This window comes from Carassius gibelio, chromosome B15 (assembly GCF_023724105.1).
Source record: "Carassius gibelio isolate Cgi1373 ecotype wild population from Czech Republic chromosome B15, carGib1.2-hapl.c, whole genome shotgun sequence".
Taxonomy (NCBI): domain Eukaryota; kingdom Metazoa; phylum Chordata; class Actinopteri; order Cypriniformes; family Cyprinidae; genus Carassius; species Carassius gibelio.
The window spans coordinates 22082647-22110191 of NC_068410.1; the positions used below are offsets into that span (position 1 = coordinate 22082647).

At 38.6% G+C, this 27545-nt stretch overlaps 1 protein-coding gene across 2 annotated transcripts in view; it reads left to right on the plus strand.

Annotated features, from left to right (window-relative positions):
- Positions 1–18051, plus strand: part of LOC127972335 (C-C chemokine receptor type 5) — a 30597-nt gene extending 12546 nt beyond the window's left edge. The window contains exons 1-3 of one of the 2 annotated variants that reach the window (XM_052575774.1): positions 7019–7115; positions 16792–16878; positions 16986–18051. In XM_052575774.1, coding sequence (XP_052431734.1) covers positions 16835–16878; positions 16986–18036 — 1095 coding nt within the window. In that variant the 5' untranslated portion in view covers positions 7019–7115; positions 16792–16834 and the 3' untranslated portion in view covers positions 18037–18051. Of the gene's footprint in view, positions 1–7018; positions 7116–16791; positions 16879–16985 lie in introns of those variants that run through there. The other variant, XM_052575773.1, reaches the window with a different exon arrangement.
- The last annotated feature ends 9494 nt before the right edge of the window (positions 18052–27545 follow it).

Sequence of the window (27545 nt, forward strand, 5' to 3'; positions counted from 1 at the left end):
GTAAAGGGTCTACTTTTTTGTATACAGACATATTAACAACAAAACTTTGTGCATTTATAAAATAATATAGAAAGCCTGACATGTCTGCTTTAAAAGTAAACAAGTGCTGCCGAAAACAAATATTCTGTTATAAAGAAATCCACATGAAAACAACGTGATGTCCGTTTTTCACTTCTCCCTTCATTATCCTCTAATGCGCCCACACCACCGCGCTGAACGCGCTATTCAGATTCTAATGTTTCACTGAAGCACGCGGCTTGAATAACAATATACACTACTATACCATTCAAAAGCTTGATGTAAATGATATAAATGTAACAAATAAATGTAAATGTAAGAAACAATGCTGTTCTTTAAATTTATCCCCCCTAAAAAACCTGGAAAAAAAATATTCTCACCTCTTTTCAACATTAATACTACTACTACTACTAATATTAAAGCTGCAGTAGGTAACTTTTGTAAAAATATAGTTTTTACATATTTGTTAAACCTGTCATTATGTCCTGACAGTAGAATATGAGACAGATAATCTGTGAAAAAATCAAGCTCCTCTGGCTCCTCCCAGTGGTCCTATTGCAATTAGCAGAAGTTCATCCACTCCCGGTAAGAAACAACCAATCAATCAATCAATCACCTTTATTTATATAGTGCTTTAAACAAAATACATTGCGCCAAAGCACTGAACAACATTCATTTGGAAAACAGTGTCTCAATAATGCAAAATGATAGTTAAAGGCAGTTCATCATTGAATTCATTGATGTCATCTCTGTTCAGTTGAAATAGTGTCTGTTTTAATTTGCAATCAAGTCAACGATATCGCTGTAGATGAAGTGACCCCAACTAAGCAAGCCAGAGGCGACAGCGGCAAGGAACCGAAACTCCATCGGTGACAGAATGGAGAAAAAAACCTTGGGAGAAACCAGGCTCAGTTGGGGGGTCAGTTCTCCTCTGACCAGACGAAACCAGTAGTTCAATTCCAGGCTGCAGCAAAGTCAGATTGTGCAGAAGAATCATCTGTTTCCTGTGGTCTTGTCCTGGTGCTCCTCTGAGACAAGGTCTTTACAGGGGATCTGTATCTGGGGCTCTAGTTGTCCTGGTCTCCGCTGTCTTTCAGGTCAGTAGAGGTCCTTTCTAGGTGCTGATCCACCATCTGGTCTGGATACGTACTGGATCCGGGTGACTGCAGTGACCCTCTGATCTGGACACAGACTGGATCTGGTGGCTACGGTGACCTCTGAACAGGAGAGAAACAGACAAATATTAGCGTAGATGCCATTCTTCTAATGATGTAGAAAGTACGGTGTTATGTGAAGTGTTCCGGTTCCAGTTTACCTAATTAATGCAGCCTAAAAATCCTTTAACGGATTTGGATATTAAAAGCATATTAGTATGTTATGTGTATGCCAGGTTAAAGAGATGGGTCTTTAATCTAGATTTAAACTGAAAGAGTGTGTCTGCCTCCCGAACAATGTTAGGTAGGTTATTCCAGAGTTTAGGCGCCAAATAGGAAAAGGATCTGCCGCCCGCAGTTGATTTTGATATTCTAGGTATTATCAAATTGCCTGAGTTTTGAGAACGTAGCGGACGTAGAGGAGTATAATGTAAAAGGAGCTCATTCAAATACTGAGGTGCTAAACCATTCAGGGCTTTATAAGTAATAAGCAATATTTTAAAATCTATACGATGTTTGATAGGGAGCCAGTGCAGTGTGGACAGGACCGGGCTAATATGGTCATACTTCCTGGTTCTAGTAAGAACTCTTGCTGCTGCATTTTGGACTAGCTGTAGTTTGTTTACCAAGCGTGCAGAACAACCACCCAATAAAGCATTACAGTAGTCTAACCTTGAAGTCATAAATGCATGGATTAACATTTCTGCATTTGACATTGAGAGCATAGGCCGTAATTTAGATATATTTTTGAGATGGAAAAATGCAGTTTTACAAATGCTAGAAACGTGGCTTTCTAAGGAAAGATTGCGATCAAGTAGCACACCTAGGTTCCTAACTGATGACGAAGAATTGACAGAGCAACCATCAAGTCTTAGACAGTGTTCTAGGTTATTACAAGTAGAGTTTTTAGGCCCTATGATTAACACCTCTGTTTTTTCTGAATTTAGCAGTAAGAAATTACTCGTCATCCAATTTTTTATATCGACTATGCATTCCATTAGTTTTTCAAATTGGTGTGTTTCACCGGGCTGCGAGGAAATATAGAGCTGCGTATCATCAGCATAACAGTGAAAGCTAACACCATGTTTCCTGATGATATCTCCCAAGGGTAACATATAAAGCGTGAAGAGTAGCGGCCCTAGAACTGAGCCTTGAGGTACTCCATACTGCACTTGTGATCGATATGATACATCTTCATTCACTGCTACGAACTGATGGCGGTCATATAAGTACGATTTAAACCATGCTAATGCACTTCCACTGATGCCAACAAAGTGTTCAAGTCTATGCAAAAGAATGTTGTGGTCAATTGTGTCAAACGCAGCACTAAGATCCAATAAAACTAATAGAGAGATACACCCACGATCAGATGATAAGAGCAGATCATTTGTAACTCTAAGGAGAGCAGTTTCAGTACTATGATACGGTCTAAATCCTGACTGGAAATCCTCACATATACCATTTTTCTCTAAGAAGGAATATAATTGTGAGGATACCACCTTTTCTAGTATCTTGGACAGAAAAGGGAGATTCGAGATTGGTCTATAATTAACTAGTTCTCTGGGGTCAAGTTGTGGCTTTTTTATGAGAGGCTTAATAACAGCCAGTTTGAAGGTTTTGGGGACATATCCTAATGACAATGAGGAATTAATAATAGTCAGAAGAGGACCTATGACTTCTGGAAGCACCTCTTTTAAGAGCTTAGATGGTATAGGGTCTAACATACATGTTGTAAGTTTAGATGATTTAACAAGTTTATACAATTCTTCCTCTCCTATAGTAGAGAATGAGTGGAACTGTTCCTCAGGGGGTCTATAGTGCACTGTCTGATGCGAAACTGTAGCTGACGGCTGAATGGTTGCAATTTTTTCTCTAATAGTATCGATTTTAGAAGTAAAGTAGTTCATAAAGTCATTACTGCTGTGGTGTTGGGAAATGTCAACACTTGTTGAGGCTTTATTTTTCGTTAATTTAGCCACTGTATTGAATAAATACCTGGGGTTATGTTTGTTTTCTTCTAAAAGAGAAGAAAAGTAATCAGATCTAGCAGTTTTTAATGCTTTTCGGTAGGATATGCTACTTTCCCGCCAAGCAATACGAAATACCTCTAGTTTTGTTTTCCTCCAGCTGCGCTCCATTTTTCGGGCTGCTCTCTTTAGGGTGCGAGTATGCTCATTATACCATGGTGTCAAACTGTTTTCCTTAACCTTTCTTAAGCGTAAAGGAGCAACTGTATTTAAAGTGCTAGAAAAGAGAGAGTCCATAGTTTCTGTTACATCATCAAGTTGTTCTGAGGTTTTGGATATGCTAAGGAATTCGGATACATCAGGAAGATAACTTAAAAAGCTGTCTTTTGTGGTAGAAGTGATGGTTCTTCGATACTTGTAACAAGAAGTAGAATTTACAATTTTGGCTATATGAAGTTTACACAGAACTAAATAATGATCTGAGATATCATCACTTGGCTGAATAATTTCAACACTATCAACATCAATTCCATGTGACAGTATTAAATCTAGAGTATGATTTCGACAATGAGTAGGTCCTGAAACGTGTTGTCTAACACCAATAGAGTTCAGAATGTCTATAAATGCTGATCCCAATGCATCTTTTTCATTATCGACATGGATATTAAAATCACCAACTATTAAGACTTTATCTGCAGCCAGAACTAACTCGGATGTAAAATCACCAAACTCTTTAATAAAGTCTGTATGGTGCCCTGGTGGCCTGTATACAGTAGCCAGTACAAACATAACAGGGGATTTATCATTAACATTGGTTTCTCTGGATAATGTTATATGAAGCACCATTACTTCAAACGAGTTATACTTGAAGCCTGCCCTCTGAGAAATCCTGAAAACGTTATTATAAATTGAAGCAACACCTCCCCCTTTGCCTTTTAGACGCGGCTCGTGTTTATAACAATAATCTTGGGGGGTGGACTCATTTAAAATAATGTAATCATCAGGTTTTAGCCAGGTTTCTGTCAAGCAGAGCACATCTATATTATGATCAGTTATCATATTATTTACAAAAAGTGTTTTCGTAGAAATGGATCTGATATTCAATAAGCCAATCTTTATCATTTGTTTATCCATATTGCATTTGTTTTTTATTTGTTGAACCTCAATTAAATTGTTAACCTTAACTTGGTTTGGACGTTTTTTTTTGTATTTTCTAGTTCGTGGAACAGACACAGTCTCTATAGTGTGATATCTAGGTGAAAGAGTCTCTATGTGCTGAGAATTAACTGACCTCTGTGACGGGAGGCAGCTAGCAGACGGTCGGTTTAGCCAGTCTGTCTGCTTCCTGACCTGGGCCCCAGTTAGTCAAGTATAAACACTAAGACTATTTGCCATATTTCTAGACAGAAGAGTGGCGCCACCCCAGGAGGGATGAAGACCATCTCTTTTAAACAGGTCAGGTCTGCCCCAAAAGCTCGTCCAATTGTCTATATAACCTATGTTATTCTGTGGGCACCACTTAGACATCCAGCCATTGAGTGATGACAATCTGCTATGCATCTCATCACCACGGTAAGCAGGGAGGGGACCAGAGCATATTACAGTGTCTGACATCGTGCTTGCAAGTTCACACACCTCTTTAAAGTTATTTTTAGTGATCTCCGACTGGCGAAGTCGAACATCATTAGCGCCGGCATGAATAACAATCTTACTGTATTTACGTTTAGCATTAGCCAGCACTTTTAAATTTGCCAAGATGTCAGGCGCTCTGGCTCCCGGTAAACATTTGACTATGGTGGCTGGTGTCTCTATATTCACGTTCCGTACAATAGAATCGCCAATAACTAGAGCACTTTCATCAGGTTTCTCAGTGGGTGCATCACTGAGTGGGGAGAACCTGTTTAATGTTTTGATCGGAACAGAAGAGCGGTGTTTTGACCCACGACTACGCTGCCTCACCGTCACCCAGTTGCCCTGCTGCAGGGGCTCTGCTGGAACCGGACAATGTACAGGAATCCCTGAGCTAGACGCATCCAAAGCCATATCTAGAGCCCTAACATTCTTACTGTCCTCAATTAAAGTTTGGATGCGTGTCTCTAATTCTGAAATCTTCTCTGTCAGCCTAACTGTTTCCCTGCATTTATCACATGTGAATCCCTCATCAGCGACAGAGATAGATAAACTGTACATGTGGCAAGAGGTGCAAATAACAATTGTAGGAGAAGCCATTACTCACCGTGCTTGATGAAATATTCTTACTGCGGTTGTTTGATGAACTTGTGGAAAACTGCAGCGTGAGAGAGGAGAGGAGAAAAGAAAACGCTAATGACAAGCTAACGAGTGCTAACGCTTTGCAGGTGTGCTGCAGTCACCAATCAGAGCTGCGCTCCGTAACTTTGTTTGTGGGGTGCACCTATAATAAGTGTTTATATTCTGACTATTTTAGATTGCTTCGGGGGTACCGCGGCGGAGTAACCCAGTACCTTTGTGATTCTTCATAGGCATAAACAGAGAGAAGTAGTTCCGGCTACAATGTTCTTCCGTAAGACACAAGCAGTTCTGTTTATTAACTGCTAGAGCGTCAAAAGTTACCAACTGCAGCTTTAATAATAATGATAACAATAAATGTTTTTTTTTGTAGGAAATCTGATTGTTAAAATTATTTCTGAAGGATTGTGTGACTGGAGTAATGATGCAAAAAATTCAGTTTGAAAGTCAGTTTTGATTGTTCCTAATAAACTGTTTATCTGCACTCGCAAGTGAATATTAAATTATATTGTGGGATAATTTAAATATATTCTAAATAAAGTACAAACATAAAATGTGTATACATTTATTTTGTCCTCATTCTTTCTTGTAACTCCTCCTTCTCAGTCACAAACCTGACTGAAGGCTCATTATGCAGGCCTTTGTCTTCTCAGGTGTAAATCACAATGATATTCTTATAGTTGACGCCTAATTGAATATGACTTTTACAAACAAAAAGTGTCTTAGAAAATTTTGTTTTCTGTGAGTGAGTAAACAAGATAATTTCACATAATTTAGAAATAAAAATTCTATGCTACAAGCTCCAGTTCTCAAAAGTCCCAGGAACCAATGTTCTTTATGTGTTTTATGGCCTTATTCAAGTGATTTAACATTTTTAGTTTTTCTTACATATTATTATAGCCCAGTTTGTGCTGATTATAGTGAGATTACACTTTAGCCATTTAGATGTGTATAAGCAACGCTAAAGTACAAATGTCAGGGCATGACCAAACTTCCCCAGGCCCCAAAAATACCCTTAGACCTCAGAGGGTTTACATTGTTCCTTTTTCATAGTTTCAAAAAAAAAAATACATTTTATTATTGAACTGGATAATATTGGATTTCTTTTCTGACCATTTTTATGGATGTGAAACTAGTCATGTAATCTGAAAAGATGTATTGCAGAACAAGTGTACTTGCAGAGATTTATATATACAGAGACTGTTAAATCACAGCAGCAAAAAATGAAACAAACCAAATAATTATATAGGAAATTACATAAACCAAATTAACAAGTGGAAAGGTCCAAGCATGTATTTTGTGTAGACACGTAATGGTGAAACAAATCTGAAGGCAATACTATATTGCTATGTTTATGCTAGATTCCGATAATCAATTCCTCTGTGATAAAGGCCTATTGAGGTAAATGAAAGCACACAACTGAGGATACCATGAGTCTTGGCTATGGCACACCTTGGAATATGTTTGTTTTGGTCTGGTTTTTACCCTGAAAAACACACATAACCTTCTTTAGTCATGTGCAGCAGGTCTGTGGTTTGTGGCAGTCCCCATCTCATCCTGTTCAACAACGCTATTGGCTTTGCATTTTCTCTTGTATGCTACTGGTGGATTCCTAGAAATGAAATGATTGTCACAGGTCATGTCTGTTATTTCCCTCTCTGCTCTCTCTGTAAAACAACAGCTGTTTCCCAGACACTCTTATCTTTAGGTAAGTGCTGTTTTGGTGTTTGAAATTTTAGGATTGTAATAGTACACTTATTTGTGCAGAACATTTTTGATACAGGTCTTTTGGGTCAATATATTTGGTTTAACAATGTATCCATGGAACTTTTTAGTCCATGCAGTCTTTCAATCTATGCTGTTTTAGTTGATGCATGAATAATACCTCACATATGTTATCATATATTACATATATGATAATTATTGTTCCTGTGGATCAGTGGTACAGCATTGCGATAGCAGTGTAAAATATTTTGGGTTTGGTTCCCAGGGAACACATGTTAGGTAAAAAATGTTTGCCTAAATGCACTCTAAGTCGCTTTGGACAAAAGCATCTGCTAAATGCATACATTTAAACAAAACAAAACAAAACAAAACCAAAAGAAGGAAATAATTAAAATATCAAATCAGTATGGACAGCCATGATAAAAACTATGCTAAACTTATTATAATATAAATGTAGTGCTTAGCCTATTTATCACAAGTGTTTTTTTGTTTTTTATTTACGTTTCTAGAATAATAAAATAACCATACAGATATTTATATATAAATAACTAACTAACTAAACAGTTTAAATGATTATATAGAAAGGGTTGTTTACATGAGACGATCAACTGAGTGGTAGCTGTGTTTTTGTTTTATATAATTTTTAGTTTTAGAAAATGCATGGGGTGAAAGATATAACCTTAGCTATTTTTCTAACTGTGTCACTTTAAAGTAATTTTGAGTTTGATTACATATAAACAGAAACAGCAGTACTACATACTATTGTCATGATCCTGCCCTTGTGTCCTTGATTTTTCCTAGTCTTGAGGCAGGATCATGGCAGACCCGTGTTTTGTGTACAAGCACATGGCCTTGTCTTTGGGCCATGTGCTTGTGTTGTCTCGTTCCCTTGCCCCGCCCCCCTTGTTAACCTAGTCATGTCGTGATTGCTATCTGTGCCACCTGTCGTGTCTTAATTGTTCCCCTATTTAGATCTCCTAGTGTGCTCTGTCTTGCGTCGGTTCATTGTTCATCACTTGTGATTGTACCCCATTTGTGATTTGTGATTGTTCATCACTTGTGATTGTACCACATTTGTGATTGTGATTGTTCCTCAAGAAGTGTTTTGTATTTCCGTGAGTGTTTGTTTATAGTTAGTGTTAAGTGTCTTTATCTTGTCTGCCCAGTCTTGTTTTGTTATTTAGTCTTTTCCCTAGCTATTGTTTTCCCCCTCGTGGGTTTTGTTTTCCCCTTTTGTAAATAAACCCTTTTGTGTTGAGAATCCTGTCTGCACTTGAGTTCCTCCCTTACCAAAACCCTGACAACTATTTGTTGTTTAAGTTTCGCTCTGGCACCATGGCTTCTTTTCCCCCTACAAAATAAGAGATCTGTCCATGTCCTCTTTGGTTTCGCTGATGACATTGAGCTATTCATATAGTGAAACTATGTCTCTTCCCCTTTTCTTGAAATTAATTAAGTCTTGGGCATTTTTTTGTTCCAGGCAGCCCACCACCACTATATATATATATATATATATATATATATATATATATATATATATATATATTTACAAGTGCCCCAGCTAGAAAGTTTTCATTTTCTGTGAATGTTTTCAGCAGCAATTTTTATTTTAGTTGGAGGGATAACATTCTCTAAAAACATTCTAAAAATGTCTATTGATAACATTGTTAGAACATTATCCTCTAACATTCTTATAAAGCTTCCCATCACACTAGATGGGGCTCAGAAGTCAAATGTAGGTTGAAAGTGAAAACCCAACCTTTGTTTGATGTCAAACTCCAGCTTAAATAACTCCAAAAACAGTATTACCAATTTAACTTATTATAAACAAGATTGACTTTATTTGTCATAAATGTAAAAATGTGTTTATAGAGGTTAACAGAGGTGTTGATGGTTTATTGAAAACAATAGTTTATTTTGAGGTCACCGTTATGGTGATCACTACTTAGTCAGTATTACTCTTTACATTGTTACTTTTTGTATAACTGCTGTAACTATATTTGTTGCGGTGAAAACAGTGAGCATTAAAAAAAAAATCATCAGGTGATGTGGGTTACTTGCTGATGTTAATCATGCTATTACTTTACTGTTAGTGCCTATAGCAAATGTGTTGCAATGCATAGGATCCTGCAGATTTATATTATAAATATGTTAGTCTATTCTTTTTATATTACTTTGTTCATGAACCTCTTTGTAACACAGAATGCTTAGACCTCAAAAATAAGTGTATGAATCTCAACAATGGTGACCTGCTTCATGCTGCAATGCATTCTGGGTGCCATAGATGAGTTTTGTATGAAGTACCAAAATAGATTGCTGCATGAAGCAGGTCACCATTGTTGAGAGTCACATACTGAATCTTGATGTTTGTGTGACAAAGAAAAGTTTTTTTTTTTTTTTTTTTTTCGAATTCTTGAAATTATATGCTTTATATTCAGCTGGGTCTCAGGCTGTTGACGCATTGAGTCACTTTAATAAATAATACACAACTAACACCATACATTAGGTTGGGTGAAACCACGTAATCAGACCACATATTTGGTCAGATTTATCAGCAAGCAGTCAGCATCATGCACATGTTCTCTTGATGCTTCTGTCATAATAAAGATTACAGCAGCTATAATACAACACTGACAAGTCAAGTGGCAAATTGCACAACTAAAGGCAACACTTACCACCATTATGGTGACACCAAATCAAACCATTGCTTTGAAACAGACATCAACATCTAAACCTTTGCTTAAATCTTAATTAGAATGTTAGAGGATAATGTTCTAATAACATTATTAATAAACATTTTTAGAATGTTTTTAGATAATGTTATCCTATCTTTTGAGAGAACGTTCTGGGAACAAAAATAAAACTACCCGCTAAAAACATTGTTAGAACAGTGGTAATGTTCTTAGAACATTTTTAGAAAAAAACTTCCAGCTGGGGCATCTCAATAAATTAGAATGTTGTGGAAGAAAAATATGCACAGCCAACCAAAAGAACCACTGCCGTATTAGGATTGTCAAGCAAAATCAATTCAAGAATTTGAGTGAACTTCACAAGGAATGGACTGAGGCTGGGGTCAAGGCATCAAGAGCCCCCACACACAGACGTGTCAAGGAATTTGTTGAAGCACAGACAACTTCAGAGGCACCTTACCTGGGCTAAGAAGAAGAAGAACTGGACTGTTGCCCAGTGGTCCAAAGTCCCCTTTTTTAGATGAGAGCAAGGTTTGTATTTCATTTAGAAACCACGGTCCTAGAGTCTGGATGAAGGGTGGAGAAGCTCATAGCTCATAGTGTTAAGTATCACAGTCTGTGATGATTTGGGCTGCTATGCCATCTGCTGGTGTTGGTCCATTGTATTTTTTTTTTTTGCACCTGCCCACACTGCCAAACACACCAAAAGTTGGTTAAATGACCATGGTGTTAGTGTGCTTGACTGGCCAGCAAACTCACCAGAACTGAACCCCAACAATTCACTTAAAAAGTTTTTTTTTTTTTTTTTCGTCTTATGAAGTATTAAATTTTTTTTAGATAATGAATTGGTGGGTTTTTGTTAAATGTGAGCTAAAATCATCATCATTAGAAGAACCAAAGATGTAAACTACTTCAGTCTGTGTGCATTGAATTTGTTAAATACACAAGTTTCACAATTTGAATTATTGAAATAAAATAACTTTTCCACGACATTCTAATTTATTGAGATGCACCTGTGTGTGAATATACATACAAATATACATATATAGATATTTTATTCTAATGCGATCAGTGACTCAAGCACTGATGGACCAAAGAGCACGTATTTCGTCATTTGCAGTAAAAACGTGAAACATAAATTCTCAGAAAATGCATTTAATACCAATATATTGAAACATCTGTTTATATACTTCATTAATAAAGGAGTCCAGACATTGGAAAAATATCAGTCCACATTCGTTTTATATTTAATATGAGGGAAATAGACATGCATGCGTGACACAAAAAATATTTAACTTTTAGGTAGCAAAATATGTTTTAGTAATTCTGTCAATTACACTAAGGTTATTACATTGTCTGCTATATATTTGCTTCTTATTTATTAAATACGGGCAATAGATTGATAAAACATTGATCAAAATCAAGATAAAATGTATAAAAAACAAATATCTTTTAAAAAGAGTTTTCCATAACTAACTTCTGTATGACCTGGCAATAAAATTAGAAAAAAGTGTGTGTGATTGGCTTAACTGATTTGATTTCGGGTGCGGGTCGGGTGTCGGTTCTATTTTAAGCGGGTCGGGTGCGGATTTTAATAAGTGCTGCTGTCGGAAAACAGGTTGGATGCGGTTTTAAGTACTGTGGGTACGGGCGGGTGCGGATTTACAAAATCGGACCCGTGCAGCTCTCTGGTAGCAAGCATCGGGTGTTATTGGAAGTGTTTCACGGTTCCGGTTCACCTAATTAATGCAGCCTAAAAGTTCTTTAATGGATTTGAATATTAGAAGCATATTAGTGTTATGTGTAAGCCAGGTTAAAGAGATGGGTCTTCAATCTAGATTTAAACTGCAAGAGTGTGTCTGCCTCCCGAAAAATGTTAGGTAGGTTATTCCAGAGTTTAGGCGCCAAATAGGAAAAGCATCTGCCGCCGCAGGTGATTTTGATATTCTAGATATTATCAAATTGCCTGAATTTTGAAAACGCAGTGGATGTGGAGTATTATAATGTAGAGCTCATTCAAATACTGAGGTGCTAAACCATTCAGGGCTTTATAAGTAATAAGCAATATTTTAAAATCTATACGATGTTTTATAGGGAGCCAGTGCAGTGTGGACAGGACCGGGCTAATATGGTCATACTTCCTGGTTCTAGTAAGAACTCTTGCTGCTGCATTTTGGACTGTAGTTTGTTTACTAAGAGTGCAGAACAACCACCCAATAAAGCATTACAATAGTCTAACCTTGAGGTCATAAATTGAGAGCATAGACCGTAATTTAGATATATTTTTAAGATGGACAAAAGCAGTTTTACAAATGCTAGAAACGTGGCTTTCTAGGGAAAGATTGCTATCAAATAGCACACCTAGGTTCCTAACTGATGACGAAGAATTGACAGTGTTCTAGGTTATTACATGCAGAGTTTTTAGATCCTATAATTAACACCTCTGTTTTCTCAGAATAAAGCAGTAAGAAATTACTCGTCATCCAGTTTTTAATATCGACTATGCATTCCATTCGTTTTTCAAATTGGTATGGCTCAACTGTTAGTAGCAAACAACGGACTGTGCCAGCTTCAGTGGAGTATTCAGGCAGAATTATTCCTTGTCCATTATTCGCTTTTGAAGTCATTATCCGTGCCATTCAGCTGCACGCAATATTGTAATCCTAAAATTCCCATTGTACTTGCAAACACTTTGTATGCATTATGGTTAATGTATGCTGGAGTAGTCGATTGTTTCCGACAGCGCCAACTAGTCTATGTAAGCCTTACTTCAGTATGACAAAATTTCGCTGTATTTTTTCGCTGTAGCATCATATCCCGAGCTTTGCGTGTATGTGTGCACTGTGCCAAGTCATCATTCATTTTTATTTTTGACCACAGACATAATGTCAGCAACAGCAGCATTATAAAGTAAATAAAATGTAAATAAAGTACATAAAAATAATTTGACCCTAGAGCTCCAAACTTGGTTCTAGAGGGCCAGTCTCCTTTAGAGTTTAGCTCCAACTCGAATTATACACACTTGAACCAGCTAATCAAGCTCTTACTAGAGAGAATAGAAACTTCCAGGTGTGTTAAGGCCATTTGGAGCTAAACTCTGCAGGGCATTGGCCATCCGGGATCTAGTTTGGAGACTCCTTTGCAGAGTTGTTACTTTCCACATGCATTTTGATCATCACAAATAATAATGTTAAATTATTATCTTAGAATAGGAGATATGCTGTCTCTCGCATCACATACATTATCAGTAGTAAAAGGGTTAGTTCATCCAAAAATGTAAATTCTGTCATTAATAACTCACCTTTATGCTGTTCCAAACATGTAAGACCTCCTTTTATCTTCAGAACACAGTTTAAGATATTTTAGATTTAGTCTGAGAGCTCTCAGTCCCTCCATTGAAGCTGTGTGTACGGTCTACTGTCCATGTCTAGAAAGGTAAGAAAAACATCATCAAAGTAGTCCATGTGACATCAGAGGGTCCGTTGGAATTTTTTGAAGCATCGAAAATACATTTTGGTCCAAAAATGGCTAAAATGGCGACTTTATTCAGCATTGTCTTCACTTCCGTGTCTGTTGTGAGAGAGAGTTGAAATCAAAGCAGTCTGGATATCCGGTTCGCGAACGAATCATTCAGTTCACCAAATCAAACTGAATCGTTTTAAATGATTCGCATCTCTAATACGCATTAATCCACAAATGACTTAAGCTGTTCACTTTTTTAATGTGGCTGACACTCCCTCTGAGTGCAAACAAACCAATATCCCGGAGTAATGCATGCACTCAAACAGTACACTGACTGAACTGCTGTGAAGAGAGAACTGAAGATGAACACCGAGCCGAGCCAGATAACGAACAATAGACTGACTCGTTCACGAGTGAAGAACCGTTTCTGTCAGACGCGTCCGATTCGTGAACCGAGGAGCTGATGATACTGCGCATGTGTTATTCCACGTGAAGCAGACCGACACACAGGGCATCTGAACTGAACTGATTCTTTTGGTGATTGATTCTGAACTGATTCTGTGCTAGTGTTATGAGCGCGGGTAACCGAAGGCTTGAATCAAGGCCAATCATCGCAAATGACGCCATTACGTCGAGCGCAAAAGAACCGGTTTATTGAATCAAACTGTCCGAAAGAACTACTGGTGATCCTAAAACCGATGCAACCGGTTCTTCACTCATGAACCTTAATCAAACGCACCAGAACAAGCTTATCAATCCACTCAGGATTACTAAGGTACAGGAAGGTGAGGGTTTTTTTTTTCAGGGTTGGAGCTGAACTGTGCAGGACTGCTGCTCTCTAGGACCGAACTTGCCTACCCCTGGGATAGGTAGAGAGTTTGTGGCACCTTGGGAGGTGCTGCAAAAGAAGCCAGCTCCTCTGGAGATTCTGCAGTGGATGCCGCTGCCTCTGGGGGCAATGGAATGAGTTCACAGTCATGAGCGGCCTCAGGAGCAGACTCGTAGACAGGAGAGATCACTGGAGCGCAGTGTGCACCCAACACGCTCAAAATGGTGACTGCCATTACTGGAAGTCCTGAGGCCATGGGAACCATCTCAGTGACTGCCAAGACTTGGCGAGACTCAGGCGTGGTGGCAAACTTTTCCGGGGACTCATGGCAGTCATGGCAGCCTTGTCGTGACGTGACCCTGGAATGCCGGCCATGTTGTGACAAGACCCTGGGATGGCGGCCATGTCATGACGAGACTCTGGAAGATCATCTGAGACACGCGACGAGACTCTGGAAGATCATCTGAGACATGTGACGAGACTCTGGAAGATCATCTGAGACATGTGACGAGACTCTGGAAGTTTCACTGAGACATGTCTTGACGCCGGAAGTTACGCTGAGACATGACTTGACGCTGGATGGTCGACGGTAACTTGACTTGATGCTGGAAGGTCAGCTGTGGCTATAATTTCTGGAGGAAGTATCACAACCTGACCTCCCTCTAGTGGGCTCATGCGATGAGCGGGTTCTGGACCATGCTTGCGAGGAGTGGGCTCTGGGCTGGTGGGAACTGTAGGATTACTGGGCTCCTCATCCGCAACTCCCACAGTAAGAGGTGAACTAGTCAAATGGAGTGCAAAATCAAGATATTGCTCAAGAGTCCAGTCAGGGGTATAGCGAGGCATGAGGTAATTAAGAGAATCATTAAGTCCATGCAGAAAAATGTCCTTTAAAGCCAACTCATTAAAGTCCACCAAATATAACAGTCCACAAAAGTCGGCAACATAGTCCTCTATGGCCCTGTCACCTTGACGAAGGCAGAGGAGGCTAACTGCTGGGTTCATGATGAGTCATGTATTCACTAATGAGTAGTCCACTGAAGGCGAGCAAAGATGAACCCAAGTGCAGTTTATTTAGGTGCAATCCAAAATCCAAACATTATCCAATCAATAAACAAAGACTTGACAAGGTATGAACAGACTTGACTCACCAACAGCAGGTACATACGTTAATACACGACAAGTCACAATGGCAAGACCATGTCTACTTATAACAAACAATACAGGTCACATGACAAGAACAAACCAATGGGATAAAAGACACATGACTAAGATAACCAATCAGAACATTACACAATAAACAAGAGGAACCAATACCATGAAGAGGGCACGGGAAGCATGACACTAACAGCATGAAACAAACTACAAAATAAAAGACATGAAAACAATGAACAAGAAACAAAACAGACATTACACACTGCCTGTGTCCCAATGTGCACACTTTCCATGCTAAATTCTATGTGATATTAGTCATTTCCAATGCTATTTAAGGCAGATGTGTGGTGGTGGTGGGTGGGGGGGGGGGGGTGCTGAATAAATAAGCAGTATCCATGTCGTAACATAATGAGTATGAGTAAATTATTTTATTGTAGTTACATTAAATTATTGGTGTTGTGCTGTTGTGACCACATCAGCAGGCTCACTTTAGGGTGTTTCGGACATTATGGGCACAGAGTCTTAGACTTTACTGAAAGTTGCTTTTAGTGAAGTGAAGTGACATTCAGCCAAGTATGGTGATCTATAATCAGAATTTGTGCTCTGCATTTAACCCATCCGAAATGCACACACACAGAGCAGTGAACACACACACACACACACACACACACACACACACACACACACACACACACACTGTGAGCACACACCCGGAGCAGTGGGCAGCCATTTATGCTGCAGCACCCGGGGAGCAGTTGGGGGTTCGATGCCTTGCTCAAGGGCACCTAAGTCGTGGTATTGAAGGTGGAGAGAGAGCTGTTCATGCACTACCCCCACCCACAATTCCTGCCGGCCTGAGACTAGAACTCACAATCCTTCGATTGGTAGTCCAACCCTCTAACCATTAGGCCACAACTTCCCCAACTTACCTCTTTATAAAAGTCTCCTACTTTTAGAAAAGTCTTCTTTTTACTAATAATTTAACACTAAATTAAAAGCTCTGAGAAGTAGTGTACATACGGGCCCTGGTCTTAGATTCAAGGTCTCAGCTACGTGAAAATAAAAGTCCCTCTTATGACACTTGTTGGGAAAACAGAAAAAAGATTTAACAATTACAGATATATGTCAACCACTAATACAGACTCAAGCGGACTTTCACAAACTCATTAAGGCCGATCTTTACTGAACATAGTTCATTTTGAAAAAGAGTGATTGAATTGCTTTATCAGTTAATTTGCTTTATCAGTTAGATTCTAAACCAGCAACATAAAATACAAAACATGATTACTGAGTTATTGCTAGACCTATTTATTGCTAAATACAAACAACAAAAACATTTAATATGGACAATATAGTTATTATTATTATTATTACTCTTTATCCAAAATGTGTAACATTATTTATTTATCTATTTATTTTTCAGTTTAATTCATCCAAAGGATGTGTGATAAATCAATGCCTGAGATGTTCACAAAAGGGACTTATCCATTGAGTGATACATTTCTTTGTCTTATTTTTGATAGCACTTAATTCCTGAGCAAAACTATTGCACTGTCTCCATAAAAGATGGTAACCAGTGGTCCTCTCGACCAACATTATATGATATCCAGGTAAGATTTTATCACATTTAAACACTTACATCAAGTACAAATTTTAAGTCAAAGTTGAAAATGGATTTCTGTTTTCCTTACACATTCTTTTTCTATTCAAATTATAGCACAAATGGGGCAGTGGATGATGAGCCAGATACTGTTACAACATCTAAATATTATGACTACTATGATTATGATCCAGCAGTCATCTGTGTTTATGGAGATCATGGAGCTAGAATTCTTCCCACTTTATACTCCCTTTATTTTGTGGTGGGCTTTCTGGCTAACATGCTGGTGGTCTGGGTTGTCTGCATGGCTGCGAAGCTGAGAAGCATGACTGACATCTGTCTCCTGAACCTGGCTTTAGCTGACCTGCTCCTGCTGTCCTCTTTCCCCTTTCTTGCACACTATATTAGAGACCAGTGGATCTTTGGAGATGTAATGTGCACTGCGGTCCTCAGTGTCTACTACATTGGATTTTACAGTGTGATATTCTTCACTGTACTGATGAGTATTAATCAATACATTGCTATAGTTCATGATGTGCTTGCAAGGACATATGGAATCTTAGCCAGTGTAGTCATATGGATTATTGCTGTTTCTGCATCTTTTCCTGAGGTGATGCACTTCAAAACCAACAATTTCAATCAACAAATCGTTTGTGGTTTGTTTAATCCAACAGGTGATCAAAATTTGTACTTTTCTTTGAATATTTTTAGTATCTTTAAAATGAATCTCATAGGTTTAGTTATCCCTCTTTTCATAATTGGATTTTTTTACTCATTGATTTTGAAGAGACCCCTGACAGCCCGTTCTTCCAGAAAGCAAAACATGTGCTATGTCATCATTGTGTTGGTGGTGTTCTTCTGCTGTTATGCTCCATATAACATTGCTGCTTTTGTGAAAGTCTTAGAGATGAAAGAAATCATATCTAATTCCTGTGACTTGAGTAAAGCAATCAATCTAAGTCTGCAGATCACAGAAGCTTTGACCAACTCACACACCTGCATCAATCCCATTCTCTTTGTGTTTGTGCAAGAGAAATATAGGAAACATCTTGTCAGTCTCCTCTATAAGACACCTTGTGGTAGACTGCATTTTATGAATGATAACCCTACACAGGCCACAGAATCAGTGTACTTACAGAACACTGAGAGGCCTGGTACAGTAGTGTAAATGGAGGACTTGAGAATTAATTTTAAATTAATGTACTGATTTGGTAATTTGTTTGGAATAAACAATCGTTGCTGTACAGGAGATATTAATCGTTGGGTAACTGCTTCGTGTGTCTATTGTGTTTGTTACAATTCTTAACCATCCTTTTACTGTATATGTATTTTATCACTTGGAACCAATATATGAACTAATTTTATTTTTATTTTTGGTATATGCTTTAAATTGAGTATAAAAAGGATTTATGTTCACTCTGGAAATATGTATGCCCGTAAAGGTACAGATTTGTAGGGTGTTGCTCTATCTCAGTGTCAGCCCACTAATCATAAGTGATCAAGATGGCGGCGCGACCACATCGCGAGGCTCAGCGTCTTACCAGATTTCGGAAATTAGTGTTAATCTACCTGGTTATTTCATTCGTGTTCGCGCGATTCAGTTATGCGAACTACATCTATACTAAACAGTCACTTTTGGACATCAACAAACAGTGTTCCAACATAGTTTTAGATCATCCTTTTGACTTCAGCGAACTCCCGCCGGAGCTACTGAGATCACCGCGGACAAGCGGATCACTCGTACCGACCGGAAGTTCTCGGCGTCGGCGTCGAGACCGTAAACAAAGACGGGGAAAGCGTGGTGGGCTGCGTGCTAAGCTAAGGCTAAACCCACATCGACCAGCTCTGCCCAGCATCTTCCTTGCCAATGTACGGTCTCTGATGAACAAGATGGACGAACTAAAGATCTGGACCCTTACACAAAAATGGCTTATGGACTGTAATGTTATGTTTTTCACTGAAACATGGCTCTGCAACAATGTCCCAAGCAGCGTGGTGCATTTGGATGGACGCTCTTTCTTCAGGGCTGACAGAGTAGCAGCAACCTCTGGTAAAAACAAAGGTGGTGGAGTTTGCATTTATGTTAACAAATCATGGTGTAAAGACTCTGTCATTGTTGATACCCACTGCTCTGCTGATCTGGAGTTCCTGATTATCAAGTGCAGGCCATTCTATCTACCACGTGAGTTTACTTGCATTGTTGCAGCTGCAGTTTATGTACCTCCGGACGCTAATGCTAACGTGGCTATGAAAGAACTCTGTGCTGCTATTAGCAAACTACAAACCCTGCACCCGGATGGTGCCTTTATTGTTGCTGGGGACTTCAATCACTGCACTTTAAGATCTGTTCTCCCCAAATTTCACCAAAATGTCTCCTGCACTACAAGGGGACATAAAACACTGGACCATGTTTATACTAATGTGACTGATGCCTACAAAGTCACACCCCTCCCCCATCTGGGTCAGTCTGACCACCTCTCTTTGTTCCTGCTCCCCAAGTATACCCCGGTTATCAAAAGTGTGAAACCTACAATAAGGACTGTTAAAATCTGGCTGGAAGGTGCAGACTCCACTCTTCAACATCAGTTCCAGCACACAGACTGGAGTGAGTTTGCTGCCCAGGCCACCACAAACTCCCGGATCAACATTGACAATTACACCAACTCTGTTCTGGAGCACATCAACACATGTGTGAGTAGAGTGACCACACACAAAAAAATAAAAATTTTCCCTAATCAGAAGCCCTGGATGAACAGAGAGGTTCGCCTTCTGCTCAGAGCAAGAGATGCAGCCTTCAAGTCTGGTGACCAGGAGGCTTACAGCTCAGCCAGAGCCAACCTGAGGAAGGGTATCTGCCAGGCCAAACTCAAACATAAACAGAGGATTGAAGAACACTTCAATTCTTCAGACCCCCGGCGTATGTGGCAAGGCATACAATCTATCACAGATTACAAACTACCTAACTCTGTGCCCCCCTCCAGCTCTGCCTCCCTCCCAGACGAGCTCAATCACTTTTATGCTCGTTTTGATAAAAATAATAAGGAGATCTCACTCAAAACTGAGCATCAACCCAGTGAACTGCCTCTCACACTCTCCACATCAGATGTTTACTCCACTTTGCGTAAAGTGAATGGACGGAAAGCAGCTGGCCCTGACGGAATACCTGGTCGTGTGCTTAAAGCCTGTGCAGAGCAGCTGGCTGAGGTCTTCACGGACATTTTCAATCTGTCCCTGGCCCAAGCAACTGTCCCCACTTGCTTCAAAACCTCCACCATCGTGCCGGTACCGAAGCACTCCACTGCATCGGTCCCTAACGACTTCCGTCCTGTTGCACTCACCCCCATCATTGCCAAGTGCTTTGAGAAACTGGTCGCATCCCACTTAAAAGCCTGTCTCCCTGCTACATTAGACCCATTCCAATTTGCCTATCGCAACAATAGGTCAACTGAGGACGCCATCTCAACGGCACTTCACTCTGCCCTCACCCACCTGGACAGTCAGAACACACATGTGAGATTGCTGTTCATAGATTTCAGTTCTGCATTTAATACAGTAATCCCCTCCAAGCTGATCTCCAAGCTCAGCCATCTTGGAATCAGCACACCCATCTGCAACTGGATTCTAGATTTTCTGACTAACAGACCTCAGTCTGTTAAGTTAGATAACCTCTCCTCCTCCATCATCACCCTGAACACTGGAGTGCCACAAGGCTGCGTACTGAGCCCTCTCCTGTACTCCCTATTCACTCATGACTGCGTTCCTGTTTATGGCTCCAACACCATAGTCAAATTTGCAGATGACACCACGGTGGTAGGTCTGATCAAGGATGACGACGAGTCAGCCTACAGGGATGAGGTGCAGCACCTGGCTGTGTGGTGTGCCACCAACAACCTGGAACTAAACACCCAGAAGACAAAGGAGATCATTGTGGACTTCAGGCGGACTAGGAATCATGCACACACACCCATCTACATCAACGGAGCTGTAGTGGAGCGTGTGTCAAGTTTCAAGTTCCTTGGCATCAACATCTCAGATGACCTCACCTGGTCCCTAAACACCTCCACCCTGGTCAAAAAGGCTCAGCAGCGCCTTTATTTCTTACGGAGCCTTAAAAAAGTTCACCTCAGTCCCAGGATCCTTGCTGAATTCTACCGCTGTACCATTGAGAGCATACTTACAAACTGCATCTCAGTGTGGTACAGCAATTGCTCCGCATCTGACCGCAAAGCACTCCAGCGGGTGGTGAAAACTGCTCAACGGATCACCGGCACCCAGTTAACATCCATCGAGAACATTTATCACAGGCGCTGTCTGGGCAGGGCAAGAAACATCATCAAGGATGCCTCTCACCCTAACCATGGACTTTTCACCCTCCTTCCATCCGGCAGGCGTTACAGAAGCCTACGCTCTCGAACAAGTAGGCTCAGGAAGAGCTTCTTTCCTGAGGCTGTGACACTTCTGAATGCCGCACCACCTATCTAACCTGCACCTGCTCTTTTACTGCACTGGTCACAGTACTTTACATACATGTATTGCACTACTCATATTTTGCACAGACTGCACATGGTTAAATCCATTTCACTATAAACTGTCTAAGTGGTTACTGTACAAGCACAGTAGACTATTTCTACAAAAAATCATTGCACTACTGTTATTTTGCATATAATAGATTGTTCAACAATACTTTGCACACTCATTCAACTGTATTTATTACCACTGTTCTCACGTTCCTGCTATTCATAATGTATATATAATCCTTCATTGCTCTGTTCATAATGTACATACAATATCTACATTGCATTCATATTTATAATCTGTATATACTCTGCTCAATACTGTATATAGCAACTCCACTGTACATTCTGTATATCATAGCTTTACTTACTCTGCACTTTTATGTATATAAAACACTATATTCTTGCACTTCTGGTTAGATGCTAACTGCATTTCATTAGCTCTGTACTTGTACTCTGCATAATGACAATAAAGTTGAATCTAATCTAATCTAATCTAATTTTCAAGCTTGTTGAACTACAAATCTGTAATATGTGTAGCTTGAAACTAGTTGTAATATTTCAATTCATATTCAATGAATGTGTTTAGTGGAAGGTTGTTCCCATTTATATATTCAGAACCTGTAAAGGGATGGGATAGGAACCCCCCCCCCCCCCCAAATAAGAAACAAATGCAAATAAATAAATAAAAGTTTTTAGTTTGTAGGTTAATTATCTTTCTTCCTTTCAGTGATAATGCCTTTTTAATTTAAATCTGGATCTTTCCTGAAGCCCTTTGTTGTTGCTATGCTATTTTCTTGCTTGTTATCTGATGGAGGTGGAACTTAGCAATCTTTTATTGTTTTTTCTTTTTTTAATTTTCAACATTTTTTGTATATGTTGAATGTACCTGTATCTGCATGATTACCATCTGTTTGAGTGCAAATCAGCTCACTATTACTGTGTAATCATGGCTATCAATGTGAATGCCATCTATATGAATAGTACAGGTATGTGATTTATTAACCTTATGGGATTTATTTGATTACCATCTCTATAACTGGCCATCAGCACATCAGCACAAATTTTCATTGTAATTCATTGTAAATGCTGCATTTCTAGCAACCTCAGGATGTTCTGTAATTGGCATACAAAACTCTTTTTTATCTTATGTATTTATTTTTATTACTCAAATTATTCTTACTGTATTTTTCTAGTGCTCAAATACATCAGTAAAATATTATGTCTACGTTTCTGTCTATTGTTTTATAATTGAAAAAAATATATATGCAGTGGTATGTTTAATGAAGATACAGTTAGTAAATTGTGGGGGGGGGGGGGGGTTGAAATAGGCAAAAATGGTTCCAGGAATCTCATTTTTCATGGAATCATCTTCAGATTTGAAATAGAAACTCATAAGGGATCTGACTTTCAGACCATTACTTTTCTAGATTGCTCCAGGACTGATTCCATGTATTTTTACACATTATGTGTGTAACACACTGAAGTAAGGAACTGTTACAATTTTTAGTTAGGTAGGGCACTTTCAACTGTGAGTTCCATAATGGGGGGTGCTGGCTAACAGGTTAAATAAAGTTTATTGAAATACCATTTCTGTGCATATTTGCCCAGGAATCAAATAAAATACCTCTTTACCATAAGCATTTGTTGCACTTCTAACATATTAAGTAGATTTAATATATATTAATATACATACATACTGTACATACATACATACATTCTATTCCCAGGGGACACGCATACTGGTAAAACAAATGTATAGCATGAATGCACAGTAAGTCACTTTGGATAAAAGCTTCTGCTAAATTCATAAACGTAAATATAATATGTAAAGCTTTACTGGATAAATCTAAGATATATAAACTAATTTAACACATGAACACACATTCAAACAAGTGGCAGGGAGAAAGTGAGGAAGGAATGAGTTTAAAATAATGAAAATGTGAAATCCCAAGTTTAAAACAATATATGCAACTGCATAGACCTGATCAGCTGTCAATCACTTAATTAAGCCTTAAATTGAGTTCTGTTGAGTACTGTACTATTGAAGTACAATAGCCGCTGAAGTGGTGTCTTTGGAAGCCAGTAGTTGGGCGATGGCTGAAGATGCAAAGTTGTGGGCTGGCTGTAGTTTTAGATGGGCACTCGAGGTCAGACTCTGAGACACGGCGTTAGGCAAAACTTAATTCAGTACATGAAACTCTTAATAGAAAAGAAATGAAAGCAAAAGAACAGAAGTAAAGTTTGATGAAAATAGGTGGCATTTCTTCTCATCGTGGCAAAGTAGCAGCAGGCGTGCAGGATCATTTTTGAACGCTGGAATGGCGCTCAGAGAACACAAAAAGTAATGGCTAAAAGCATGACTGAAAGCTATGACTAAAAGTCAAAAGCTGAAAGCCAAAAGCTTAAAGAACCAAAGACTTAAACTACTTCAGTCTGTGTGCACTGAATTTATTTAATACACAAGTTTCACAATTTGAGTTGCATTATTTAAATAAATTAACCTTTCCATGACATTCTAATTCATTGAGATGCACCTGTACACACACACCAAGAGATTTTTTACTGAGTTGGCGCCGATAGCATTGTGAGCAGAGTGCAGATATATGGTACTGTTGCACTTTGGGTGTCTTGAGTTTAAATTCCACCTCCGATCCTTTCCCGATCCCGTCCCCCTATCTCTCTCACTCACTTCCTGTCATATCTTAACTGTCCTATCATGACAAAAATGCAAAAACATGATTGACTGAAAGGGAACTAAAACTGCCAGTAGTCTCTGTCAGTTCTTTGTAAGTGAGTCACTGAATCATTAATTCACCTGATTTGTTCAAACCAGCTGATTCATTCATGAATTAAATGATGGCCTCTTTTTTAATGGATCATTGACTGGCCTGTTTCATTCAGATATGTTGAATCATTAAAAAATTAAATGCCATTATGTGTTGTAGGGACATGCAACTGATTTGTTTTGAGGCAAAATCTATGTAAAAGCCGCAGATGTTGCTTTACAGTTGCTCAATTTATGTTAAAGGGATAGTTCACCCAAAACTGAAAATTACCTCATGATTTACTCTCCCTCGATTCATTCTAGGTGTATATTATTTTTTCTTTTAGACGGATCCGATAAGGGTTATATTAAGAAAATTGTCTCTTCCATGCTTTATAATGGCAGTGTTATTTTTTTGAGTTGTCCAAAAGAAGTAAAATAAAGTTCATCCATCATCAAAAGTGTCCTACATCATCTGCTGGAACAGCATTCTATTGTGAACTTACATACGACAGTAAGTGGAAGCTACATATTGCCATTTATGAAGTTTTAAATATAAATATTTTCTTACAAAAAGGCATCGATTCACTACAGGATGCCTTTACCAAGACTCAGCATTGTTTTGTTATTCTGTTTTGGCTGACATACTGAAAAACACTGTCTAGATTGAACTTACTTTCTGCTACTATTATGTACTATTTGAACATTGCTGCATATACGTGGTATAAATGTACAACTGGTAGATGTGCACAAATATCAGATTTTACTAATAAAACATAACTAATTTCTAGCCAGTTTTGCTAAATTATTTTTAACCCTGCATGGTGCAAAAAAAAAAAAAAAAATATTGAAAATAATTTTTGCACTCAGTTCTGGTGGAAAAATGTAGTAAATGTACATTGTGTGCTAAACTAAAGGTTTCTTAAACATACATGCATAAGGATTTCAAGCAAAAGAATGGGAATGGAATTTCTGCAGCTTCATAAGAGAAGGAATTCTTCAGTTGTAGAATTATTAATGAGAAAAATTGGTAAGAAATCAGTTCAGAGACCAATTCTGACTATTAACTAATTGCTTATTAGCATGCATATTTTTTGTATATTGGCTGCTTATTACTACTTATAAAACAAGTATTAATGCCAAATTATTTTTTTTAGCTCAACCATAATGGAATGGAACGCACATGTTTGTGGGATAGCAAAGGCAGCGAAGGACACATCTATGCTGCCTTCAAAATTTGATCAGAAGAAGGTGCCTCCGGAGACAGGAAGTAAAGCAGAATTTGGATTTGAACATGCATTTGTGCCTTACTGCCTTGGAATGCTGCATCCAAAGGCAGCATTTTAGTGTTTTTGGATGCAGCCTAAATATCTCACCGATGGAAGCACACAGAAAATTGAAAATGGTCTCATTTAATAGAAGAGATCATAATCTTAAAAGATAATATAGAGTATCTGTGGCTCTTTGCAGTTGACTGAAGCAGAAGTACAAGTATTAATGTGACCCATACGAAAGTTTGCTGAGGTAACAAATTCCACATTGTGATTCTATTGAAGATCATTCGATCTGTGATTGTCACACAATGTAATAATTTACATAGTCAAATTCCTGAGAATTAGAACTTTCTTGTGAAATATGACTTTTGTGAAAAATATATAAAATACACAATCTTAGAAAACAAAAGCTTAATTTTCTAGAGAGACTTTCAAATGAACCAATATATGGGCTATTACCGTGTGAATGTAGCTGTCACGATAAACTCAGGACTCAGACATAAGGTGAATTCAGTACTGAGATTTATTAAGTGAAATATATACAAGTGCGGTGAATCCGTGCTTCCAAGTGATCGTAGAATCTTCACTGAAAATATATGTGCTCGAATGATCACAAGTCCGCTAAGTTCCTTTTAACGTCAAAGCGACAGTGCAGATCGTTCACTGCCATTCTCTCAATCCTAGATGCTGAAGACAGTATCGATCACCGGTGAATCCTAGGAGATATCAGCAACCATAGAATCACCGGAGCAGAGTTGATGATCAGCGGTCCTGAGGGCAGCAGAGCAAAGACACAGGTTAGAGTAAAACCAAAATGCGAGTATACGTTACATCAGGCAAGGAGGGCTTCAGGAGACGAGTGTGAAAAGACTGTTCCTGTTGGAGACTTGACGGGGATCTGTGGTGCAGGTGAGTGCTTTTATACTGTGGTTTATACTATGGATTGTGTGATGCGTGGCAGGTGTGGCTGGTTAGTACTCCGGTGACGTGAATCGTGGTTGATTGGCAGGAGCCAGCTCTGCCCGATCCCTGACAGTAGCATAAACATTTTTAACATGATTTTGGACCTGTATCTGGCTCAACAGAGCTTAAACTAATAGGCATCAAATTAGGAGTTTATTAAGAGAAATTAATTAGAGAGAAAAGTTCATTTGATCTTAGAATTATCTGTAACACAATTGATATTACAATTATTTGATCTGTCCGCACCGAGCAGACAATATAAGCATTGATCAATTCTACAAGAGATTATTTTCCTGGCCAAGGAAGAATAACTGTTCTACTTATGCAGTACTAGCAGTAGCAAGATAACAAACATGCATTCACTTCGAATTGTGTCAGCACACAGAGACAATTAATTGTAAAGGAATTTAATAAAGGAAACTATAGCTAACATGTAACTAAACTAAGCAAAACACATATATGTATATATACAGTATATACAGAATGAAGAAAAGTAAGGAAAGAGAGAGAAAAACAAAATAATCCATTAATCGCAACCTAATGAGAAACATCAAAGAATTAAAAATCACCTTTCAAGGGGCTCAAACTTAAATGCACATCGAAATAGATGTAAACGGTTACTTGCATTGGCTTTGTTCCTGAACAAGAGTCCTGATGCGGTAGATAATGGAGGATCTTGGTAAGTTCAATTAGAAATAACCTGGATATTTTCCTCTGGTTCTTCTGAAGAAAGGAAAGTTCACAGTAGTTCTACAAAGTTATTTTGAAGATAAAAACTCAATGGAGAATTTTGAGGAGTCTTGGATAGTGTCTTCCTTAAAAGAAATGGTTTCTGAGCCAAGATTAGTCTGGAGAGGGACTTTTGATTTCATGGATTTTTGAGTGGGAGAAATTTTCTTTGTCTTCGTTTATGGCCCATTTGAATGTGTATTGCTGGCCTGAAGGATTGGTACAGTTTTAACCAAAATATGGTACAAATAGTATGATGTATTTCACAATCACATAGTGTACATAACTGTTTGAGGAATAAAGTAAATTGTCTTTGATATAATAGGCCATTTTTACAAACATACAAACAACACGTGCATATACCATGGGGCCAGATCTGTAATTTATATGCAAATGTCAAAGGGTTAAAAGGATCTCTAAGACATAATGT